The sequence below is a fragment of the Elaeis guineensis genome, chromosome 5 (assembly GCF_000442705.2).
Source record: "Elaeis guineensis isolate ETL-2024a chromosome 5, EG11, whole genome shotgun sequence".
NCBI classification, from domain to species: domain Eukaryota; kingdom Viridiplantae; phylum Streptophyta; class Magnoliopsida; order Arecales; family Arecaceae; genus Elaeis; species Elaeis guineensis.
The window spans coordinates 96071636-96094561 of NC_025997.2; the positions used below are offsets into that span (position 1 = coordinate 96071636).

The 22926-nt window shown below is 45.8% G+C and overlaps 1 protein-coding gene across 1 annotated transcript; it reads left to right on the top strand.

The window, feature by feature from the left end:
• The first annotated feature begins 1206 nt into the window (after positions 1 to 1206).
• On the top strand, positions 1207 to 4060 carry LOC105036079 (xyloglucan endotransglucosylase protein 6). Its single transcript, XM_010911820.4, has 3 exons — positions 1207 to 1482; positions 1826 to 1926; positions 3235 to 4060. The coding sequence occupies exons 1-3, from the start codon at positions 1314 to 1316 to the stop codon at positions 3847 to 3849; spliced, it is 885 nt and encodes a 294-aa protein (XP_010910122.2). The 5' UTR covers positions 1207 to 1313; the 3' UTR covers positions 3850 to 4060.
• The last annotated feature ends 18866 nt before the right edge of the window (positions 4061 to 22926 follow it).

Below are 22926 nucleotides of genomic sequence, written 5' to 3' on the forward strand. Positions count from 1 at the left end.
CAGATCACAATAACAACCATGATCTTGTTCCACTTCTTGTAGCGGATTCCGCACGGCTCCATCACCCCCTGCGGCGGACCCATTACTCTCTGACAAGCTGTGTCAACGGCCACGATTCTGCTCCGCTCCCTGCGGTAGGTGCTGCACGATCCCACTACTCGCTGACAACTAGCAGCAACGGACGCCGCTCCACTACCTGCAGCAGGCCCTACGTGGCAGGCTATGACAATAGCCATGGGTCTACCCCACTACCCTTCGCAATAAATTCCTCTGACCATGGGCGGCCCACTACCAGACGGTTACAAATGTCGCCATCAATCCGTTGCCCCCTCCGCCTATAAAAGGGGGATCCAGATACGTTATTCTCTAAGCTCATTTCTTATCTCAAAACTCTACTAAATTCTCCGTTCGAGCACTCTATTCTTGTTGAGGCAGAGAACTGACTTGAGCGTCGGAGGGTCTTGTCGGAGCAACCCCACCTCCGGTTTAGACTTCCCTTGCAGGTCCCAGCGGCGACCGCGGCTTCCCCGACTCCAACTTCTCCTGCGCGAGCAGATTTTTGCACCAACACTCTGTATTGGTGAAATTAAATTCAGTAAATTATGTATCAATTTAGCTATATGTATATTAGGTCGTTATTGAATGTATATCAAAAAAAATTTACAGAATGTATGACTTCATTGTATATTTAGTATGTATTATATGGTTATTTAATATATACCGCTATATATTGAAAATAAAAAAAATGATTTAATTATAAAATTAATAATTTTATTAATAAAAAAATATTTTAATTTTTAAATTTATATTTTAAAATTAATATTAAAGAACACGTAACACACTCGTCCCATATGATCTTTTATAGTGCCCATCCCATATCATTTTTGTCCCTCTCGATCCGGCCAGCTAAATCGGAGTGGGAAGCAACGGCTATTTCTAGAGAAATTATTATCTGTACCATGTTCAGGTAGACCATCCAAATCCCATGGTGTATAACACGCCTCATTAACTTTTGTATTTCACGGATTCCCGTGCACATGCTCCGAGTTTGCACTGGTCTATCTGGGCGTGGTCCAGACAACACTTCCATCTTACGTGGCAGGTGACGGGGCGGGAAGCTGGGTTTTGTGTCCGACGGGCCGGTGACGTGGGCTCCGGCTTGGGCTTCTGGGAGAAGCCAATGGGAGCGGGCTATAAAGACGGGGCCCGAGGGAGCTCCGGAGCTCGGAGCACGGAGCTCAGAGCAGAGCTCAAACGGTGTCTTGGGAGCTCTCTTACTGTCTTCTCCTCTCTTCTCTCCTTCTTTCCCTCTAATGGCGGATTCTTGTGGAATTTTTCTTCTTGGTTTTATGTTTCTTGTTTCCTTCTCGGTGACGGGTGTGAGTGGGGCGAAGTTTGATGAGGTGATTCAGGCGAGCTGGGCCTCGGACCACATGATTTATGATGGAGAGCTTCTCAAGCTTAAGCTTGATAACTTCTCTGGTATTTGGTGTTTCAATGCTTGCTTCTTTGGCTTTTATTGTTTTCTACGGACTTCTTTGATTCTTTCTGGTTCAGAATCTCTCTGTTTCGCTTTGCATGGTCCTATCTTCTCTATTGCTTAAAACCATTTCAGATTGTCTCTGTTTTGCTTCGATTCGTATATAATACCTTTGAACTTGTTTTCACCATTTTCACACCATTTATTAGTTAATTTTTGTTCTCTTTCTTTTACCGTGTTTCACTTGTTTTCTTTCAAAAAGTCTACTCATCTGTCCATTTGCTTAATTTTGATCTCTATTTCGTGTCTCTGGTTTTGGAACATGGTTGTCGTTAATGGTTTCAGGTGCTGGATTTGCCTCTAAAAGCAAGTATTTGTACGGCAAGGCCACGGCTGAGATTAAGCTGGTCGAAGGAGACTCCGCCGGAACCGTCACTGCCTTCTATGTAAGACTCCTGGACCTCAGCTCCTGCTCAAGGGGTCAAGGAAAAGGACATCATCTCCTTTTCTTTCGCAACAATATAACCTAAGATTCTATGTTTCACTTCTTCCTCAAAAATACTGTGATCTTTAGTTCCCAATAAGAACATCTAGTAGTGCTTTTCATTAAAAAAAATAATTCACGAAACAGCTTTTTTTTTTTTTTTTGGCTGGTGGCTGGTGGGGTTCAATGAAGAGACCCATTCCAGGGGGCCAAAAAAATCGAATATCTGGGGCAAATCAGAACCTCTGATGCCTTTTAATTTTTTTAAAAATATAGCTGCAATACTTTCTTTTGTCTTTCTACGAAACGAGCCTAGCCAATTATTCCCTCTTGTTGAAGCTTAAGGACCGTCTTTGGTTCGTGGAAAGTGGAGAGAAAAAAAAAATTGTTGAATGGATAGTGAAAAAATGTCTCTTATTAGGTTGGAATTTTCAAAAAAAAAAAATTTAAAAAGATATTTTTATGAAAATATAATTTTTGAAAGAAAAATTCATGTTGAATTTTAGAATTTTGATGGGATGAAAACTGAGATTTTTTAACATATATTTTTAAACTATCAAAAAAAAAATTATGGTTGAAATAAATATTCTTTATATCACAATATTTGAAATCCTTCTTTATCACCATCCGGTGCCAATAATACTTTTAATTATTATAATCTTTTATTTATAAATAGAATAGAATAAAATATTTTTTTATATCAATCATATAATAGATATTTTATATATTTTTTTAAAAAAAATTCAATCAAATATAAATCATCATAGAATAAATCATTTTTTCATAACTAATCAAACATGATAAAATTATTTTTATGGATATCATATCATATTTTAAGAAACCAGTTTTTCAAAAAAATATATTTTAGGGAAGAAATTTCTCAAAGGAATCTTAAAAGAATGCATATGATATTTATATCGACAACATTATTAATGTTGACAGCATTATATCAGATTGGTTGATGTCAAATCTTTATAGAAAAAAATATCTTTAATTGGTTCTTCCCAACAAAGATTCCTCTTTTATAGGGTAACAAAATCAATGTTTGTTGCTAGTGGAATGACAAAGTTGTACGCGAGCCGATGTGGAACGTTCAGTTGTTGCCCTTTAACTGGCACGGCCCAAGTTGGCCAGGCTGCGAAACATCGCTGGAGCCGCCCCATCTTCACCCATCCAACTTGATCTTCATCATTATTAAAGCATTTATATTTAAAAACGAAAAAAAAAATTATAAATAAACTCATCATGATCATTATCTCTGGCCGTCCAGATGTCATCGGACGGCGCGAACCACCACGAGTTCGACTTCGAGTTTCTGGGGAACACGACGGGGGAGCCGTACCTGGTCCAGACCAACATGTACGTGAACGGGATCGGCAATAGGGAGCAGCGGATGGATTTATGGTTCGACCCAACTGCCGACTTCCACGCATACTCCATCCTCTGGAACCCGCGCCAGGTGGTCTTCCTCGTCGACGACACCCCGATCCGCGTCTACGCGAATCGCGAGGCCCGCGGTATCATGTTCCCGCGGGACCAGCCGATGGGGGTGTACAGCTCCATCTGGAATGCTGACGATTGGGCCACTCAGGGGGGCCGGGTGAAGACGGACTGGTCTCACGCGCCGTTCGTGGCCACTTATCGCAAGGTGCGGATTGATGGATGCGAGTGGGGGGCCGGAGATGAATGGACGGCGGAGATTAAAAGATGCAGCGGTGGCGAGTGGGGGAAGGAGGGGAGGTACTGGTGGAAGGAGAAGGAGATGGAGGCGCTGAGCGTGCATCAGAGCCATCAGTTGATGTGGGCTCGGGCCAAGCATCTGGTGTATGATTACTGTGCTGATACGGCCAGGTTCCCTGTACCACCGGCTGAGTGCAAGGTATGATGGAGGATGGATGGTGGGTGATGGAGGAGGGGTGTTTGGATTTTAGCTGGTACAAGAAGAGTTAGGGGCGAACTGCTGGTTCTTTGGTTGGTTGTTTTATGTCTTGGTTCATTAGGGGTTGGTGGTATGGAATTTGATAAAAGAAGATGAACTTTTCTTTTTATAGACGTGGAATGTCGCAGTGGCTGATTAATTTCTTAAGTTTTGATTAATTTTCCAGTGGGATTGGATATAGAATGGGTGATGCCAGCTTCTTCAGGGCCGTCTCCAAGTGACCCTCGAGCAACACAAGCATCTCACACAAATTACAAATAACATGCTGCCTTTTTCTAGTTGGCACTTGTTTTATTTATGCTTCTTGCTGAACAAAAATCATATGAGGTGGGCACTATAAAATATTGTATAGAGCGTGCTTCATGCCATATTTTTTTTAACATCAATTTTAAATAATAAATTTAAAAATTAAAGATTTTTTTATTAATGAAGTTATTAATCTCGTGATTAAGAAAGCCATTTTTTTTCTTCCTCATTTACAGCTCATATTTTTTTACAATATATACTATATGATCATTTGATATACATTAAATATATAGTGAGATGATGCATACTATAAGTTTTTTTTTATACACATTCAGCAACAATCCAATACATACTTATAATTAAATTGATATATAGTTTATTGAACTTTGTATTCACCAGTACACAATATATGATTAGTTGTTATATATCTAGAAAAATATTCATCCAATATTTCAATACACACCTCTAGATAAAGTAATATACAGTTTTCAAAACATAACATTCATCAGTATACAGCACATGAGCAAATGATACATACTAGATGGCTTACTGATATATATTGTAAATTTTTTTTTATGCATATCCAATAACGATCCGATACGCACCTATAGATAAATTGATATATAATTTACCGAACTTAGTATCCACTTGTACATAGTCTATAATTAATTGATATATATATAGCAAAATATTCATCCGATGTCCTAATATACGTCTTTAGGTAAAATAATATACAGTTTTCGTAAACTTTTATATGCAAAGATTTTACAAAAAGGATTTGGAAGAAAAGAAAGGTGTGATAACCCAGCCAGCCCAAACGAAAAAAAAAAAAAAAAAAACAGATAACAGGGGAGAAGACTCCCGAAGGGCGTCTTCTTCCTCCTCTCGTCGGCTCCCAATCAGAGTCGGAGATGAGTTCCCTCCGGCTTTATTTAAGGAGGAGAACCCTTCTCTCTCCTCTCATCGAGAAATTCCGGGGCAAAACGGCGGCAATCGCCAGAAATTTCTCACGGAGACCCGTCGCTGTGCCGTCCAATTTCTCGCCGGAAAAGCTTCGCCGGCGACGGAGGTAAGCCTCCTCCTCTTGCTCTCTTCTCCCCCTTCCTTCCCGTGCCGATGTGCACGCTCGCCGGCGACCGGAGTCGTCGGATTTTGTTGCGGAAGAATTTTCTTTTTTTTGCCGTTTTGTCGTCGTCGGTGGTCACCGCCGACCACCGGCTTGGCCGCCCCTTGCCGTCGGAATGTCTCCTCTCCTGCCGATGGTCGTCCCACGCCAGCTGCGCCGCCGGCCGGCCACCCAACGAGGGGACCTCACGGTCCCCTGTTTCAGCCCAAAACAAGCCCACGGGAGAAGAAGGAAAGAAGAAGAAGAAGAAGGAAAAGAAAAAGAAAAAGAAAAGAAGGAAAAGAAAAGAAAAAGAAAAGAAAAAGAAGGAAAAGAAAAAGAAAAAGAAAAGAAAAAAAGAAAAAAAAAGGGGAAAGAAGAAGAAGAAAAATAATATAATAATAATATAATAATAATAATAATAAATAGGATTTTCTCTCCTCTCTCTTCCGTGAAGGAAAAAAAAAGAGAAAGAAAGAAAAGAAGAAAGAAAAAAATAAAATTAATTAATTTATAAATAATAAAATATAAGAAAGAGAGTTTCTCTCTCTTTCCTCTCTCTCTTCAGCCTGAACTAGTATTTTTTTCTCTCTAAAATTGGACTTTCTCTCTCTACTTTCTCTCTCTAGAATCCTCTCTCTAGATTATTTCTCTCTCCTAAGATTTCTAAAATTTTGAAAAGAATGATGATGAATTTAAATGATCCTCATGATGGATTTTTGATCCGTGATCGTCGGACGGTACACCGACATCCACTTTGATCAGATCAGGTATTTTTAGATTTTATTTCTCATGATCTTATTGAATTATCCACATGATAATTTTAGCATGATTTGATCTGATTGATCAAAATTTGTTGAATCATATTGTCTGAAGAATTCAAGATGAGTTTTCTCTCTCTAAAATTTTCTCTCTCTAAAATATTCTCTCTCTTGATTGATTCTCTCTCTAAAAAAAAGGTTAGTGAATGAAGAAATTTTTTTTAATAAGTCTGATCTGATTTTAATGAAGAACCCTGATCTATGATTGTCAGACAGCGTACTGGCATCCACCTTAATCAGACTATGAATCTTTAGATTTGATTATCCATGATTTCGATCTAGCCATGATTTGATTTGATCATGTTGGTTTCACCAATTGAGATATTGGACCAATCGTAATGTTGGATTGTGTCACCTGATCAATTTGAATTGTACCTCATGAATTCTCTCTCCTCTGATTTTCTCTCTCCACTTGATTTTATGAAATCGATTAAGAAATCTCGATCCTATCACTTCGAATCCGATTTGATCTGATAGTCAAACTTTGGATCATTTAGGTCCTAATTAGATTTTGATTAGATGAAATTAGATGATCGGACACAATCTAAACCGTTGAAATATGGTATTCGTATTCTTTCTAATTATTGAAATTGATTCTGTATAGGATTGTGGATGTTTAATCATGGGATATCACGATATGATCTATGAATAGAATTTTTGGAAGAAAATTTATAGAATTATGTGGATTTATTGGAATGCGTTCGAGGTAAGTAATGTTTCACTTTTTTTAGATTTATCGGTAAATTATAATGTATTCTTCTGACATGATTTGTGAAACGATGCATGAATTGGATGAATGGTATTTTGTTATGAAAATATCTTATTTGAAATGTTATGATGAAGCATGATTGAATATATTGATTTCATGATGCATTATATTGATTGATTTCGATACTACATGATTATATGTTTTATTATCGAAATTAGAATATGAAATGTTGGTGCAAAAATCCACTTGCGCCGGAGAAGCTGGAGTCGGGGAAGCCGCGGTCGCCGCCGGGACCTGCAAGGAAAGTCTAAACCGGAGGTGGGGTTGCTCCGGCAAGACCCTCCGACGCTCAAGTTAGTTCTCTACCTCAACAAGAATGGAGCGCTCGAACGGAGAATTTAGCAGAGTTTTGAGATAAGAAATAAGCTTATAGAATAACGTATCTGGGTCCCCCTTTTTATAGGCGGAGGAGGTAACGGATTGATGGCGACATTTGTAACCGTCTGGTAGTGGGCCGCCCATAGTCAGGGGGAATTTATTGCAAAGGGTAGTGGAGCGGAATCGTGGCTATCGTCGTAGCTCGCCACGTGGAATCAGTTGCGAGGAGTGGAGCAGCGTCCGTTGTCGTGACTTGCCAGCGGATGGGAGAATCGCCCGGTATCCGTTGCAGGAGGTGGAGCAGGATCGTGACCGTTATTGTGGCCTGCCAGGGGGTAGTGGAACTGTGCAGAATCTGCCACAGGAAGTGGAGCAGAGCTGCGACGGTTACTGCGGCCTGTCAGGGAGTGATGGAGCTGCACGAAATCCGCCACAGGAAGTGGAGCAGGATCGTGGCAGTTAAAATAGCCTGTCAGGGAGTGCAGATCCATCGACTGAAGCTCGGAAGTGGTCGGAGCTGATGACGGAGTTCGGCTCCCGTAGGAGTCCGGACGGAGTCCTCTGCAACTAAAGTCAGGTGGAAAGTCCGGCTCCCGTGGGAGTCCGGACGGATCTCACCGGCAATCGGAGTCAGCAACGGAGCCCGGCTCTTGTGGGAGTCCGGGCGGAGTCCCCCTTGCGGTTGAAGTTGTCGTCGGAGTCTGGCTCCCATAGGAGTCCGGACGAAGTCTGTCTGCAGCCGTTGGAGTCGAGGACGAAGCCCGGCTCCCGTAGGAGTCCGGGCGGAGTCTTCCTGCAATCAAAGTTAAAGGCGAAGTCCGGCTCCCGTAGGAGTCCGGACGGGGCTTACCAGCAGTTGATGTTGAGGACGGAGCCCGGCTCCCGTAGGAGTCCGGGCGGAGTCAACTTGAGGTCGGAGTTGTCGGCGGAGTCTGGCTCCCGTAGGAGCCCGGACGAAGTCTGTCTATAGCCGTTGGAGTCGAGGACGAAGCCCAGCTCCCGTAGGAGTCTGGACGGAGTCTTCCTGCAATCAAAGTTAAAGGCGAAGTCCGGCTCCCGTAGGAGTCCGGACGGGGCTTACCAGCAGTTGATGTTGAGGACGGAGCCCGGCTCCCATAGGAGTCCGGGCGGAGTCAACTTGAGGTCGGAGTTGTCGGCGGAGTCTGGCTCCCATAGGAGTCCGGACGAAGTCTGTCTGCAGCCGTTGGAGTCGAGGACGAAGCCCGGCTCCCGTAGGAGTCCGGGCGGAGTCTTCCTGCAATCAAAGTTAAAAGGCCAAGTCCGGCTCCCGTAGGAGTCCGGACGGGGCTTACCAGCAGTTGATGTTGAGGACGGAGCCCGGCTCCCGTAGGAGTCCGGGCGGAGTCAATTTGAGGTCGGAGTTGTCGGCGGAGTCTGACTCCCGTAGGAGTCCGGACGAAGTCTGTCTGCAGCCGTTGGAGTCGAGGACGAAGCCCGGCTCTCGTAGGAGTCCGGGCGGAGTCTTCCTTTGAGGTCGGCATCGTGGGCGGAATCGTTGATTCTGTTGAGGACTTCGGCTGTGGGTATTTTATACCCAACACCAGTCCCCCTACTTTCGAGTTTGAATTTCGAACGAAGGAAGTACAGAGAGATGGGTACAGCCGAAGCCGTCCCCTCGAATCCCACGCACTGCTGCCCCCAGATATTTTGGGCATTAATTGCGCGCGTGCCGGAGTCTTTTCGAATTGGGGCGGTGCGAAGTGACTCTTCGAAATTCCCGTAGGTACACTGGTCTAGGTACGGCGCAATAATGGCCCTGCCAACCGTCAGCCGCTTTTAGCCGCCTGCCAGGGGGAGTGGGACACGTGTCGAATGCGGACTGGCCTGGGGGGATTCGCGATCATTATGGCGCTGGATCCCAGGGTCTATTTAAACCCGTCCTCCCACCTTTAGGTGCCCTACTTCATTCCTGAGTTCTTACCAGCGTTTACCTTTTCTTCGAGAGCCCTGTTTCAGTGGGCGTCTTCTCGAGTCGTAGGCGTCTCCTGTTTTCGTTCCTCAGGTCCCTCAGAGCGATATAGGTTAGTTCCAGTACCGCCAACCTTCTTCTCACCACCTAGGGACTTCTTTTCTGTTATTATCTTTTTGCATCCCTCCGAGTTAGCTTCCTGTGACCTCTCATTCCCCTTCTGCCTGCCTTCTTAGGGTCCTTTAGAGCCCCCCCTTCGAAACTACTCGAAATGTCTTCCGGCTCTTCTGCTCCCTGCAGTTCCGGGAGTTCTTCTGCCTCAAACCCCCAGGTCTCCATCTCTGCAGACGAACCCGCGTCTGGGGCTAGGCATCGCCCGATTTTTACGCCGGGCGCCATTCCGTGTTCCCTGACCTCGGAGGAGCTCCTTCTGATAAGGGTTCAGTACGGAGTTCCTCCGGAATGCGACCTGGAGCTATCTGGCCCTTCTGACCGGTCCAGCACTCCTCCTCCCGGTCGCTTTTGCTTGTACCAGGAAGCGTTCCGTGTCGGACTCCGGCTTCCGCTTCCTTCCTTTGTCGTTGCCCTCTTCCGTTTCTTGGACATCTCCTTGGCTTCCGTGGCCCCTAATTCTTTTAGGTTTTTGATAGGATTTCTCTCCCTCTGTCACGTAGTCGAGGTCCAGCCATCTCTCTCCTTGTTTAGGCACTTCTATACCTTCAAGCGCCATTCTTCGACGAAGGACTGGTGGTACTTCTCCCCCCAGTTCGGCAAGAAGGGGTTGCTGAAAGGCGCCCCTTCTTCGATCCACAATTGGAAGGAGAAATACCTCTTCGTCCATTGCCTGACCCTGAAACTGGGCCTGCCCCCTTGGGGCTCTCTGAGGGATTCTATCCGCCGGGCTCCCAGCCTGGGGGAGGACGACCTCCAGGCCGCCCAAAAGCTTCTAGCTTATTCCGCTCCTTCCCTTCCCAATCTTCTGAGGGAGCAGTTTCTTTTCAACATCGGCCTGAGTCCCCAGGATCCAGCGAGTATTCATCTTTTACCTTATCTTCTCTTTTCATGCTTCCCTTCTCTTCTTCTTTTTACCTCCTCTTCCCTCTCTCTCTCTTTCCCCTCTGTTTCTTTCTTTCTCTCTTCTTTCTTTTCTCTCTTTTTTTTTTTTTTGACTGATTGGTTTGCTTCTTTTTCTTCTTTCCTTTTTTCTCTCTCCTTTTCTTCTCTTCTTTTGTTTTTTTTTTTTTTTTTTTTAGGAATGGACGCTGAAGCAGTGCGGAGGCTCGCCAGGGGCATGAGGGTCCACAAGAGAAAGGGCGCTATGACCTCCGGATCGGCGAAGAGGGCCAGGGTGGAGGAGACGAGCTTAGCGGTACCCGTCCAGGCGGCCCCGACCATCGACATTCCCTCGGATGCCGAGCCAACAGCTCCCCGGGCCTCCTCGAGGAGTCCGTCGATTGGGGCCCCCATTCCGAGGGTTCGCCCCATGGAGGCGCCCGCCGTGAGAAAAAGGAGGAAATCGGTGGCCCGCAGGGCGAGTAGCCGCCGAAATACTGCGGACGAGTCCCTCTGCTCCGAGGAGGGGTCGGAGAATCCCTTCAATGATAGGGACTTGATTAGGCGGCTGATCGACAGCTGCATTCTGCCTGACGTCGTGGAGAGGATCGACCGCGCCGATCCTGAGCAGCGGGCTTGGGATTCTTTGGGGTCCTTCCTTGAGGTGAGCGACTCTTCATTTACATGGCTATTCGACTGTTGTTCTGATTCCCTAGCTGTCTTTGCAGATTGGGCACCAGCTCCTCGCCTATATCGAGGCGATGAGCCGCACGAGGAGGGACATCCTCCAGGTGGAGGAACGCTGTCAGGCGGAGGTTGCTCGCCTCCAAGCAAAGACGGTCGAAGTAGCCGCCCTCCAGGAGGCCCTGGAAAGGGAGAAGAAAGCCCGGGAGGAGGAGAGGCAGATCTTGGAGGAATCGGCGAGGAAGGCGGAGGCTGAGGTCGCCCACTTGGTCGAGCAAACTCCGGCCCTGGTCTCGGAGGCCAGAGCCCTTGCGGTGGAGGAATTCAAGGCCTCCGCGGAGATGAGGGACCTGAATATCCAGTTCGGCCAGGAAGCGTTCATTAAGGGGTTCGAGCTCTGCCAAGAGAAGGTGGCCAGAAAATTCCCAGAGCTCGACCTCAGCTTCCTAGGCGAGGAGTCTGAGGATGAGGTCGGCCCCTCGTCAGCCGCCACTGCTGTCGCAGCCCCCGCCCCTGAGGTCTGAGACCTCCGATCTTGTACCTCTATTTCGTCATAATTTTTCTTTTCCGTTTGTCTTTAAAAACTATTCAATCAATAAAGTTGAATTTCTTGTTGCGGACGGCTTCTCTTTCCTCCTCCCTCCTTCTCTCTATTTTTCTTCCTGCAATGAATCGTTCTTTGACGCCTTTACCTTTCGATGGCAGTGTCCTACAGAAACACTCCCCCTACCCTTGGGGGTCCCGCTGAAATCGACGATCCAGCGGTTGAAAAAGGAGGTTCTTCACCTGACGAAGAAGTTAAAGAAGACGGAAGCCGAGCTCCGCAAATCGAGAGAAGGTCACACTGAAGCCGCCACTGAGGCCGCCCACTTTCAGAGTCTCCATGTGAAGGGGATCATGGAGTATAGCCGGAGGAAGGCGAACTTCGCAAAGGAGCTCGAGGAATGCAAGAAGAGCTCCAACGATCGGATTTGGGCCCAGGCCGCCAGGATCAGCGCCCTCAAGGTGGAACTGTCAGCTGCGAAGGGGAAGATCGGCCAGCTGGAAGGAAATTCATCCCGGCTCTTGGCCCGGGTCGATGATGACCAGAGGTGGTCGCAGAAGATTTTCGACCTTCAGCAGCAACTTCAGGATGCCGAGGTGAGCCACGACGTGCAACGGGCTAGCTGGCACAGGCAAGTGGAAGAATACAAAGGGAGATTCAGGACGGCAGCCGACGAAGTCATCCATCTCCAGAGATAGCTGGCTAGCAGGGCACAGCTTACTTCCGCCCAAGATTCTGAAGAGCTCCAAGCCCTAAGAGGCACCGTTAAGGAGATTTCTGTCTCCCTCGGGGAAAAGACAGCCGAGCTGCAACAAGTGAAGATCCAACTGGCACTCGAGCGGCGGGCCGTCGTGAACGCAGAGGCGGAGTCCAAAGTTTTGAGGAAGAGGCGTCGAGAGGCGGAGGCTGAGAGCCAGCAACTTCGTCGGGCGCTCCAGGATGCGCTGCGGAAGAGGGAAGAGCTAGAAGAGGAAATTGAGAATCTGAGGCAGTCCTGGTTGAGGGACGGAATAGATAACTCTAGGCCGGAGGGAGCAGGGCCTTCTTAGAGCTCCTTTTGTCTTTCTGTCTTGTCATGTAGTTACTTCCTTTTTGTCGTTTTGCCCTTCTTTCCTTGGCCTTCCTGGCTTTGTAGTGTGTATATCAGAAATGGAATAAAAAGAGCGTTTTGTGTTACCTCGTCTGCGCGTTGCACTAATATTGCTGTCTGTCAAACCTTTCTTGTCGTTTGACTTGTCTGATGTAGACGTCGTCAGGGGGCGCCCGGTCGTCGATGCGTTAGCTCGCCTTTCTCATCGTGCGTGGCCGCAAGCCCGAGCTTGGCCGTCCGGGCCCCACATTATTTTGGAGATGTCGTTATCTTCCTAACCGGTGTCGAAAGTCTTCCTTGGCATCGTGGACGGAATCCGGCTCCCGTAGGAGTCCGGGTGAAGTCTTCCCTGGCGTCGTGGCCGGAACCCAGCTCCCATAGGAGTCCGGGTGAAGTCTTCCCTGGCGTCGTGGCTGGAACCCGGCTCTCGTAGGAGTCCGGGTGAAATCTTCCTTGTGGACGGAACCCGGCTCCCGTAGGAATCCGGGTGAAGTCTTCCCTGGCGTCGTGGCTGGAACCCGGCTCTCGTAGGAGTCCGGGTGAAATCTTCCTTGTGGACGAAACCTGGCTCCCGTAGGAGTCCGGGTGAAGTCTTCCTTGTGGTCAGAACCCGGCTCCCGTAGGAGTCCGGGTGAAGTCTTCCTTGTGGGCGGAACTCAGCTCCCGTAGGAGTCCGGGTGAAGTCTTCCTTGTGGATGGAACCCGGCTCCCGTAGGAGTCCAGGTGAAGTCTTCCTTGTGGATGGAACCCGGCTCCCGTAGGAGTCCGGGTGAAGTCTTCCTTGTAGACGGAACCCGGCTTCCGTAGGAGTCCAGGTGAAGTCTTCCTTGTGGGCGGAACCCGGCTCCCGTAGGAGTCCGGGTGAAGTCTTCCTTGTGGACGGAACCCGGCTCCCGTAGGAGTCCGGGTGAAGTCTTCCTTGTGGCCGGAACCCGGTTCCCGTAGGAGTCCGGATGAAGTCTTCCTTGTGGGCGGAACCCGGCTCCCGTAGGAGTCTGGGTGAAGTCTTCCTTGTGGACGGAACCCGGCTCCCGTAGGAGTCCGGGTGAAGTCTTCCTTGTGGGCGGAACCCAGCTCCCATAGGAGTCCGGGTGAAGTCTTCCTTGTGGACGGAACCCGGCTCCCGTAGGAGTCCGAGTGAAGTCTTCCTTGTGGACGGAACCCTGCTCCCGTAGGAGTCTGGGTGAAGTCTTCCTTGTGGACGGAACCCGGCTCCCGTAGAAGTCCGGGTGAAGTCTTCCTTGTGGGTGGAACCCGGCTCCCGTAGGAGTCCGGGTGAAGTCTTCCTTTTTGTTCGAGCCAGTGTGAGGTTCTCCTCCCGTTTTTGGCTTGGCTGTGGGGGTGCGTTAGGGCGCTGTAAGGCCTCTCCCCCATCCGGTCTAAAAGAACCGGGCCTTCGACTTTGCTCATGTCAGGACGAGGTTCTCCTCCTGTTCCTGACATGGCTGTGGGGGCACATTAGGGCGTTGTAAGGCCTCTCCCCCCATCCGATCTAAAAGAATCGGGCCTTCGACTTTGCTCATGTCAGGACGAGGTTCTCCTCCTGTTCCTGACATGGCTGTGGGGGCACATTAGGGCATTGTAAGGCCTCTCCCCCAATCCGATCTAAAAGAACTGGGCCTTCGACTTTGCTCATGTCAGGACGAGGTTCTCCTCCTGTTCCTGACATAGCTGTGGGGGCACATTAGGACGTTGTAAGGCCTCTCCCCCCATCTGGTCTAAAAGAACCGGGCCTTTGACTTTGTTTATGTCAGGACAAGGTTCTCCTCCTGTTCCTGACATAACTCTGTTTTAAGTGTTCGGTGGGGTCGTATCCAGTCATAATAAATCCACGCCAGGTGGGAAGAGCACGTTAAGTAGAAAGAAAATTAGATTCAAGGCGAAATCGTAAGTGATACATTTACAGGTTTTCCGAGCTCCACGGTCGTGGGTGGCCCGCTCCTCCTTGAGGCCCTCCGGTGATGGAGTCGATGGTCCCGATGGGAGGCCGGTCCCCGGGTTGCTCCTCCCTTCTCGGTGGTTCAGGCTGTGGAAGGGCTCTTGGCCGGTCTCCTCTACCCTCAGGCCTGCGGTGGATGAATCTGTCAAGTCGACCTCGTCGAATGAGCTCCTCGATCTCATCCTGGAGCTGGATGTATTCCTCTGTGTCGTGGCCGTGGTCGCGGTGGTAGAGGCAGAACTTGTTGGGGTTGCGCTTCCTGGGGTGTGTGCGCATCCTCTCCGGCCTAGGGAGCTGCTCCCTGACCTCCATTAACACCTGGGCCTTCGAGGCGTTGAGGGGGGCGTAGTTGCGGAATCTCCCTGGTGGGGAACCCCGCCGAACCCCGCGGTCCGGGCTTCTCTGCCTGCGTGCCCGGGGTGGAGTATGGGCGCGCTTATGCCCAGGAGGGGATCGAGAATGCGGTCGGGCTTCCTTTGGCCTTTTCTCAACTGCGGGCTTACTCGAATCTCCCGCTTGCCGCTCCCTTGCTGTCTCTTCATCATTCATTTTGAAGGCTTCTTCCGCTCGGGCGTATCCCTCAGCCCGAGCCAGCAAATCGGCAAAGTCCCTGGGATACTTCTTCTCCAGGGAGAATAAAAGATCATTCTTCTGAAGGCCGCCTTTCAGGGCGGCCATGGCAACTGATTGGTCCAAGTTCCGGACCTCCAGCGCCGCGATGTTGAAGCGGTTGATGTAGGCCCGTATGGACTCCCCTTCCCTCTGCTTGATGTTGATGAGGGACTCCGAACCCTTCCAGAGGCGCCGGCTGCTGACAAAATGGGCCACAAATTGGTGGCTCATTTGATCGAAGGAGAAGATAGTACCCGGTTTCAAAGCCGAATACCAGTTCCTCGCTGCTCCCTTCAAAGTAGACGAGAAAGCCCGGCATAAGATGGCATCAGGAGCACCGTGAAGCAGCATCATCGTCCGGAAGGCCTCCAGATGATCAACCGAGTCTGAAGTCCCGTCGTAGCTTTTGAACTGGGGAAGCTTGAAGTTTGGCGGGATCGGTTCCTGCATGATCGTTTGGGAGAAGGGAGGGTCAGTACAAATGTCCTCACCATAAGCGGGGGGCGCATGACAGAGTTCTTCAATCCGCCGGTTCATCTCCTGGAGCCTCCGGTCTAGGAAATCCTCTCGACTTCGAGTCTCGAGGGTCCTCTGGTAGAACGGGGGCAGGGATCTTCCGGGGGTGGAGTCGTGGTCCGATTGAGGGCTCTCTACCCTCGGGTTTGTTTTTCCAGGAAGGACGGGGCGGCTGGCCCAGGTGGCCCGCCGCGCCGCCGGGTCCTGGCATTCCGGAGATGCCCTTTTCGGGTGCGCTGACGCCTGTGGCTGCTGCTGCTGCATTGCTTGCACAGCTTCGATGAGGCCTCTGACCTGCTGTGCCAGCAAGTCAAACTGCTCCGCGCCGACCGCCGCCGCTGGAGGAGGAGGAGGAGGTTGAGAAATAGGAGGGGAGGCTGGAGCCTGAGATCTGGCCGCGGAGGCCGTGGACCGTCGCGTGGATGCCTTGCGTGGAGGCATCGAGTGTGGATCCAGCGGGGGAAAATAAGGAGTGGGTGTCGGAGGAGATGATCGGAGGTGGCTCCGTTGAACGCTCCTTTAAGAACAAGGGTACTGCGAAGGTTCAGCCCTTCCTCTAGCGCCAATCCTGTTGGTGCAAAAATCCGCTTGCGTCGGAGAAGCTGGAGTCAGGGAAGCCGCGGTCGCCGCCGGGACCTGCAAGGGAAGTCTAAACCGGAGGTGGGGTTGCTCCGGCAAGACCCTCCGACGCTCAAGTCAGTTCTCTGCCTCAACAAGAATGGAGTGCTCGAACGAAGAATTTAGCAGAGTTTTGAGATAAGAAATGAGCTTATAGAATAACGTATCTGGGTTCCCCTTTTTATAGGCGGAGGAGGTAACGGATTGATGGCGATGTTTGTAACCGTCTGGTAGTGAGCCGCCCATAGTCAGGGAGAATTTATTGTGAAGGGTAGTGGAGTGGAATCGTGGCTATCGCCGTAGCTCGCCACGTGGAATCAATTGCGAGGAGTGGAGCAGCGTCCGTTGTCGTGACTTGCCAGCAGATGGGAGAATCGCCCGGTATCCGTTGCAGGAGGTGGAGCAGGATCGTGGCCGTTATTGTGGCCTGCCAGGGGGTAGTGGAACTGTGCGGAATCCGCCACAAGAAGTGGAGCAGAGCTGCGACGGTTACTGCAGCCTGTCAGGGAGTGATGGAGCTGCACGAAATCCGCCACAGGAAGTGGAGCAGGATCGTGGCCGTTAAAACAGCCTGTCAGGGAGTGCAGATCCATCGGCTGAAGCTCAGAAGTGGTCGGAGCTGATGACGGAGTTCGGCTCCCGTAGGAGTCCGGGCGGAGTCCTCTGCAACTAAAGTCAGGTGGAAAGTCCGGCTCCCGTGGGAGTCCGGACGGATCTCACCGGCAATCGGAGTCAGCGACGGAGCCCGACTCTTGTGGGAGTCCGGGCGGAGTCCCCCTTGCGGTTGAAGTTGTCATCGGAGTCCGGCTCCCGTAGGAGTCCGGACGAAGTCTGTCTGCATCCGTTGGAGTCAAGGACGAAGCCCGGCTCCCGTAGGAGTCCGGACGGAGTCTTCCTGCAATCAAAGTTAAAGGCGAAGTCCGGCTCCCGTAGGAGTCCGGACGGGGCTTACCAGCAGTTGATGTTGAGGACGGAGCCCGGCTCCCGTATGAGTCCGGGCGGAGTCAACTTGAGGTCGGAGTTGTCGGCGGAGTCCGGCTCCCGTAGGAGCCCGGACGAAGTCTGTCTGCAGCCGTTGGAGTCGAGGACGAAGCCCGACTCCCGTAGGAGTCCGGGCGGAGTCTTCCTGCAATCAAAGTTAAAGGCGAAGTCCGACTCCCGTAGGAGTCTGGATGGGGCTTACCAGCAGTTGATGTTGAGGATGGAGTCCGACTTCCGTAGGAGTCCGTGCGGAGTCAACTTGAGGTCGGAGTTGTCGGCAGAGTCCGGCTCCCGTAGGAGTCCGGACGAAGTCTGTCTGCAGCCGTTGGAGTCGAGGACGAAGCCCGGCTCCCGTAGGAGTCCGGGCGGAGTCTTCCTGCAATCAAAGTTAAAGGCCAAGTCCGGCTCCCGTAGGAGTCCGGACGGGGCTTACCAGCAGTTGATGTTGAGGACGGAGCCCGACTCCCGTAGGAGTCCGGGCGGAGTCAATTTGAGGTCGGAGTTGTCGGCGAAGTCCGACTCCCGTAGGAGTCCGGACGAAGTCTGTCTGCAGCCGTTGGAGTCAAGGACGAAGCCCGGCTCCCGTAGGAGTCCGGGCGGAGTCTTCCTTTGAGGTCAGTATCGTGGGCGGAATCGTTGATTCTGTTGAGGACTTCGGCTGTGGGTATTTTATACCCAACATGAAACATGATTTATGAAGAATTATGATATAAGAAACAATAAGAATTGACAACCTGACTATGTAAAGGACCCTGCCAATGGGGGCATATACGTTGGCAATTGATTGTCCTGAAGGTTTATGTCGCCAGCGAGACCAGCGACATGTCGCCAGAGAGACCAGCGATAAACCGCCAGCGAGACCAGCGGTTCCAAAGGACATGGCTGCCAGATGATTCGCAGCCTACCGCAAGCAGATACGCGGTATTATGACCCTGCCACAGAGAAAATGTGGTCATAGCTCATGGTTGACGAAAAGAAATTGAAGAACAAAAGAAATTGAAATCTCGAAAGAAACTTGAATTTTCGGAAAAGAAATGAATTTGGCATGAATTATATTGCATAATTGAAATTGATTTTGAATTGATGAACTCTATATGCTTATTTTCTATAAATGATTATTTACTTATATGCCTGATGAAATCTGTTGAGAAGTGATCATTGCTTACTGGGTTGTCTAGCTCATTACCTCTTATTTTACTGTTTTTACAGTTGTTGAGGAATTAAGATGATACAAGATATGAATGGAAGAGTGATCAGAAGCAGAATCTCTAGACTTTTATTTTCGGTTGAAAATCTTATTGCATTTGATGTAAGGACTATGAATCATTGTTGAATTTATTGAGATATTAAAGAAAAAATTTAGGTCGTTATGTTTTGGATTTAAATTATTGTCTAATTATTCTGCTGTTGTTTTAAGATAGCATGATAAGATGTCTTGCATGCTTATAGGAAGAGTTTTCTATGAGTATGCGGCGGTTGCCATGATCCTCGATTCACAATCTCAGGTCGGGGGCGTGACAATTATAGTGGTATCAGAGCATAAGTGGATGAATTATGAAACATAGAATAAGATATAGAATGGGTGTTAGTGGATAGACACCAGGGACATTATAGTGTAGATCTTTGATGATTGTAGTGGGAGAAATATTTAAAAATTTTGGTTAAACATTGAGATTATGTATAAAAAGATCGCAAGAGATTATGACATATGGAGTTTGAAATATGATGGATAATCTGTAGATCATGATATGATTAGTTAGATTTTGATCGAAAGTAATCACAAAAGGATTGACATAAAATTTTATTGTGCATTATGGTTATTCAAGTGAATCATAAGTTCAAATTCGATGTGAGAATAATACTATGATATTACTTCTAGTTGAGAAGTTGACTATTATTGGCAAGATAAAGATTTGATAATAAAATATTATTCCAGAATGGGCTAAGAAAGTTTTTTTTTATGATGCTTGATTGGAATATTTATCGAAATTGAACTTGGTATGTGGATCATATATATAAAGTGGCATATTAGGATGAATGCATATTTGGAGATATTGCAAAGAAGTCTATTTCTTATTGATGAAATTGATTTTGAGGTTGTAGAATATTCATCGTACTGGAATCTTGAATCATCATCCTTAGATCTAAATAATGGATCTTATTATGTCTCTTGGAGACTACATGATGTGTATGAAATTTCAATTTAAAGATTTCGTATCTAAGTCGATCAAGAGATTTTTTGATATTATTGTTGAGATTGTTAATGAAAAATTGATATCTTCAGATTATGATAAAAGATCTGATTTATATTTATTTTCAGACTAAGAGATCCATGTAAATTTACAATTTAGAAATTTGAGATTTAAGAATTGATATGGAGTTCCTTTGCTTTTGTTAACGAGGTCCCTAATTGAATCTACTATTAAATGGAGGTTTGATTTTTTTTGAAGCTTGTATAATTGTTATGAAAGGATATTTGATAGATATTGAAGATCTTGATGATAGAAATTTAAAATATATATATATATATATAATATAATGATTTAAAATTTTTATATATTCTGATTATGTCCAAATTTGGTGTAGCATCGAAGGATTTTTTTCGTTAAATTGACTAATAAGGATTTTTGGTTTGAAAATTATCGAATTGAATTGATATGAGAATTAAGATTTGATTCATATTGATTATAGTAAATCTATATGATGGTTTAAATATGATATTGGACTCAAGGGTTAATCAAGATTATTGTACACCAGTAAAGGTATGAATGAGAATCAAAAATTAATCTTTGATTTTAATTGAAATTTAAAATTTTAGGATAAAGAAATAATTTGATCCAACTTTTTTGGTGAACCTAAGAAATTTTGATTGTTAGATCAGAGTGCGCAGCGGAAGCATGGTAATCTAGATTATTTTGAGTAAGTCAAGAATGTTGATTCTTTGAGTTAAAGAATTATGATAGATGATATGGTTTGATATGAAAAATTTATTGATATTAAAAAGAATAATATTTTAAAATTTTGAATTATTTTAGATATCCTAATATGATTTTTAAAAGCGGTGCTTCCACTTACTGTGCTACAAAAATAGTTAGCATCCTAATTCTAGGATGAGTGGATTTTTGATTTTTTTATTTTAGATTTAGAATATTTAGAGATAAATTTTTTCTATTCTAAAATTAAATTTTATAATTCTCTATTTATTAGAAAGAATTTGAGATTATTTATCGAATGATGATTTTGATCTTAGATTAGTATGCTCAAATAATTATCTCCAGGGTATAATGAAATTTGAAGTTAGAACTCTTTTGATTATTATTATTTCTCAGACTGAATGAAAAAGATTGAGGTTATCTATTGATATTGACGATTGTTCTACAAAAGATAGATTGGAGTTATTTATAATTTAGTTTGATAATGAATCGATGAATTAAGAGTTGTTAATGTTTAGATAAAGAAAATTGATATATTTACTTAGAATAGAGACATTGATTTTGGTTATAAGAAAAAATATAGTTTTGATTTAGATCAATTTTTGAGTTATTGATTTTTATTATAAAATGACTTAATGATAAAAATCTGCTTCAAGAATTAGAATATTAAAGAGTTTGAGGGTTTGAGTAAAAAAATTTCGATGACTAGAAATAATGGTTTTGATTCTAATCAATAATGGTGATATTGATCTTTATGAAATGACTTAATGATGAAGTTGCATCGAGAATTAAAATATCAAAAGCTCGAGAATGAGATTGAAATGATAAATCTTCAACCTTTGAAAGTACGAATAAGAGAAAATATTTTTTTGAATTTTGATTGATTAGGATGTCATCATATGATTCATAAGAAGTATGTTTTTCCTATCTTATGATGGGTTAAAATTAAGAGTGGTTAATATTTTGAAATAAATAAAAAAAATGAATGATGATGATGAATGAAGTTCTTATGCAAAAATAGAGATATTGATTCACAAGAGATAGATTTGATTTTGATCTAGTCATGAGGTATTGAACATAATTTTTTTTACAGGAAATGAGATCATAATTTCGAAATCTTGAAACACTGAAAATCTTTGAGACGTGGATTTTGATAAATAAGAAAATGAAGGTTCCGTTTCAGATAGATATTTGATGTACCAACTTTTTCTTATGAAATGATTTAAGAATGAATTTATATCAAAAATTAGAATATTGAAATATTTGAGGATGAGATTCAAGTAAGAAAATATGAAGACTCAAGCAAGAAAAATTTCGAGGACGAAATTTCTTTTAGAGGGAAAGAATGTGATAACCCAGCCAGCCCAAACGGAAAAAAAAAAAAAAAACAGATAACAGGGGAGAAGACTCCCGAAGGGAGTCTTCTTCCTCATCTCGTCGGCTCCCAATCAGAGTCGGAGATGAGTTCCCTCCGGCTCTATTTAAAAAGGAGAACCCTCCTCTCTCCTCTCATCGAGAAATCCCGGGGCAAAACGGCGGCAATCGCCGGAAATTCCTCACGGAGACCCGTCGCTGTGCCGTCCAATTTCTCGCCGGAAAAGCTTCACCGACGACGGAGGTAAGCCTCCTCCTCTTGCTCTCTTCTCCCCCTTCCTTCCCGTGCCGATGTGCACACTCGCCGGCGACCGGAGTCGTCAGATTTTGTTGCGGAAGAATTTTCTTTTTTTTGCCATTTTGCCGTCGTCGGTGGTCACCGCCGACCACCGGCTTGGCCGCCCCTTGCCGTCGGAACGTCTCCTCTCCTGCCGATGGTCGTCCCACGCCAGCTGCGCCGCCGGCCGGCCACCCAACGAGGGGACCTCACGGTCCCCTGTTTCAGCCCAAAACAAGCCCACGGGAGAAGAAGGAAAGAAGAAGAAGAAGAAGGAAAAGAAAAAGAAAAAGAAAAGAAGGAAAAGAAAAGAAAAAGAAGGAAAAGAAAAAGAAAAAGAAAAGAAAAAAAGAAAAAGAAAAAAAAAAGGGAAAAAAGAAGAAGAAAAATAATATAATAATAATAATATAATAATAATAATAATAAATAGGATTTTCTCTCCTCTCTCTTCCGTGAAGGAAAAAAAAAGAGAAAGAAAAAAATAAAATAAATTAATTTATAAATAATAAAATATAAGAAAGAGAGTTTCTCTCTCTTTCCTCTCTCTCTTCAGCCTGAACTAGTATTTTTCTCTCTCTAAAATTGGACTTTCTCTCTCTACTTTCTCACTCTAGAATCCTCTCTCTAGATTATTTCTCTCTCCTAAGATTTTTAGAATTTTGAGAAGAATGATGATGAATTTAAATGATCCTCGTGATGGATTTTTGATCCGTGATCGTCGGACGGTACACCGACATCCACTTTGATCAGATCAGATATTTTTAGATTTTATTTCTCATGATCTTATTGAATTATCCACATGATAATTTTAGCATGATTTGATCTGATTGATCAAAATTTGTTGAATCATATTGTCTGAAGAATTCAAGATGAGTTTTCTCTCTCTAGAATTTTCTCTCTCTAAAATATTCTCTCTCTTGATTGATTCTCTCTCTAAAAAAAAAGGTTAGTGAATGAAGAAATTTTTTTTAATAAGTCTGATCTGATTTTAATGAAGAACCCTGATCTATGATTGTCAGACAGCGTACTGGCATCCACCTTAATCAGACTATGAATCTTTAGATTTGATTATCCATGATTTCGATCTAGCCATGATTTGATTTGATCATGTTGGTTTCACCAATTGAGATATTGGACCAATCGTAATGTTGGATTGTGTCACCTGATCAATTTGAATTGTACCTCATGAATTCTCTCTCCTCTGATTTTCTCT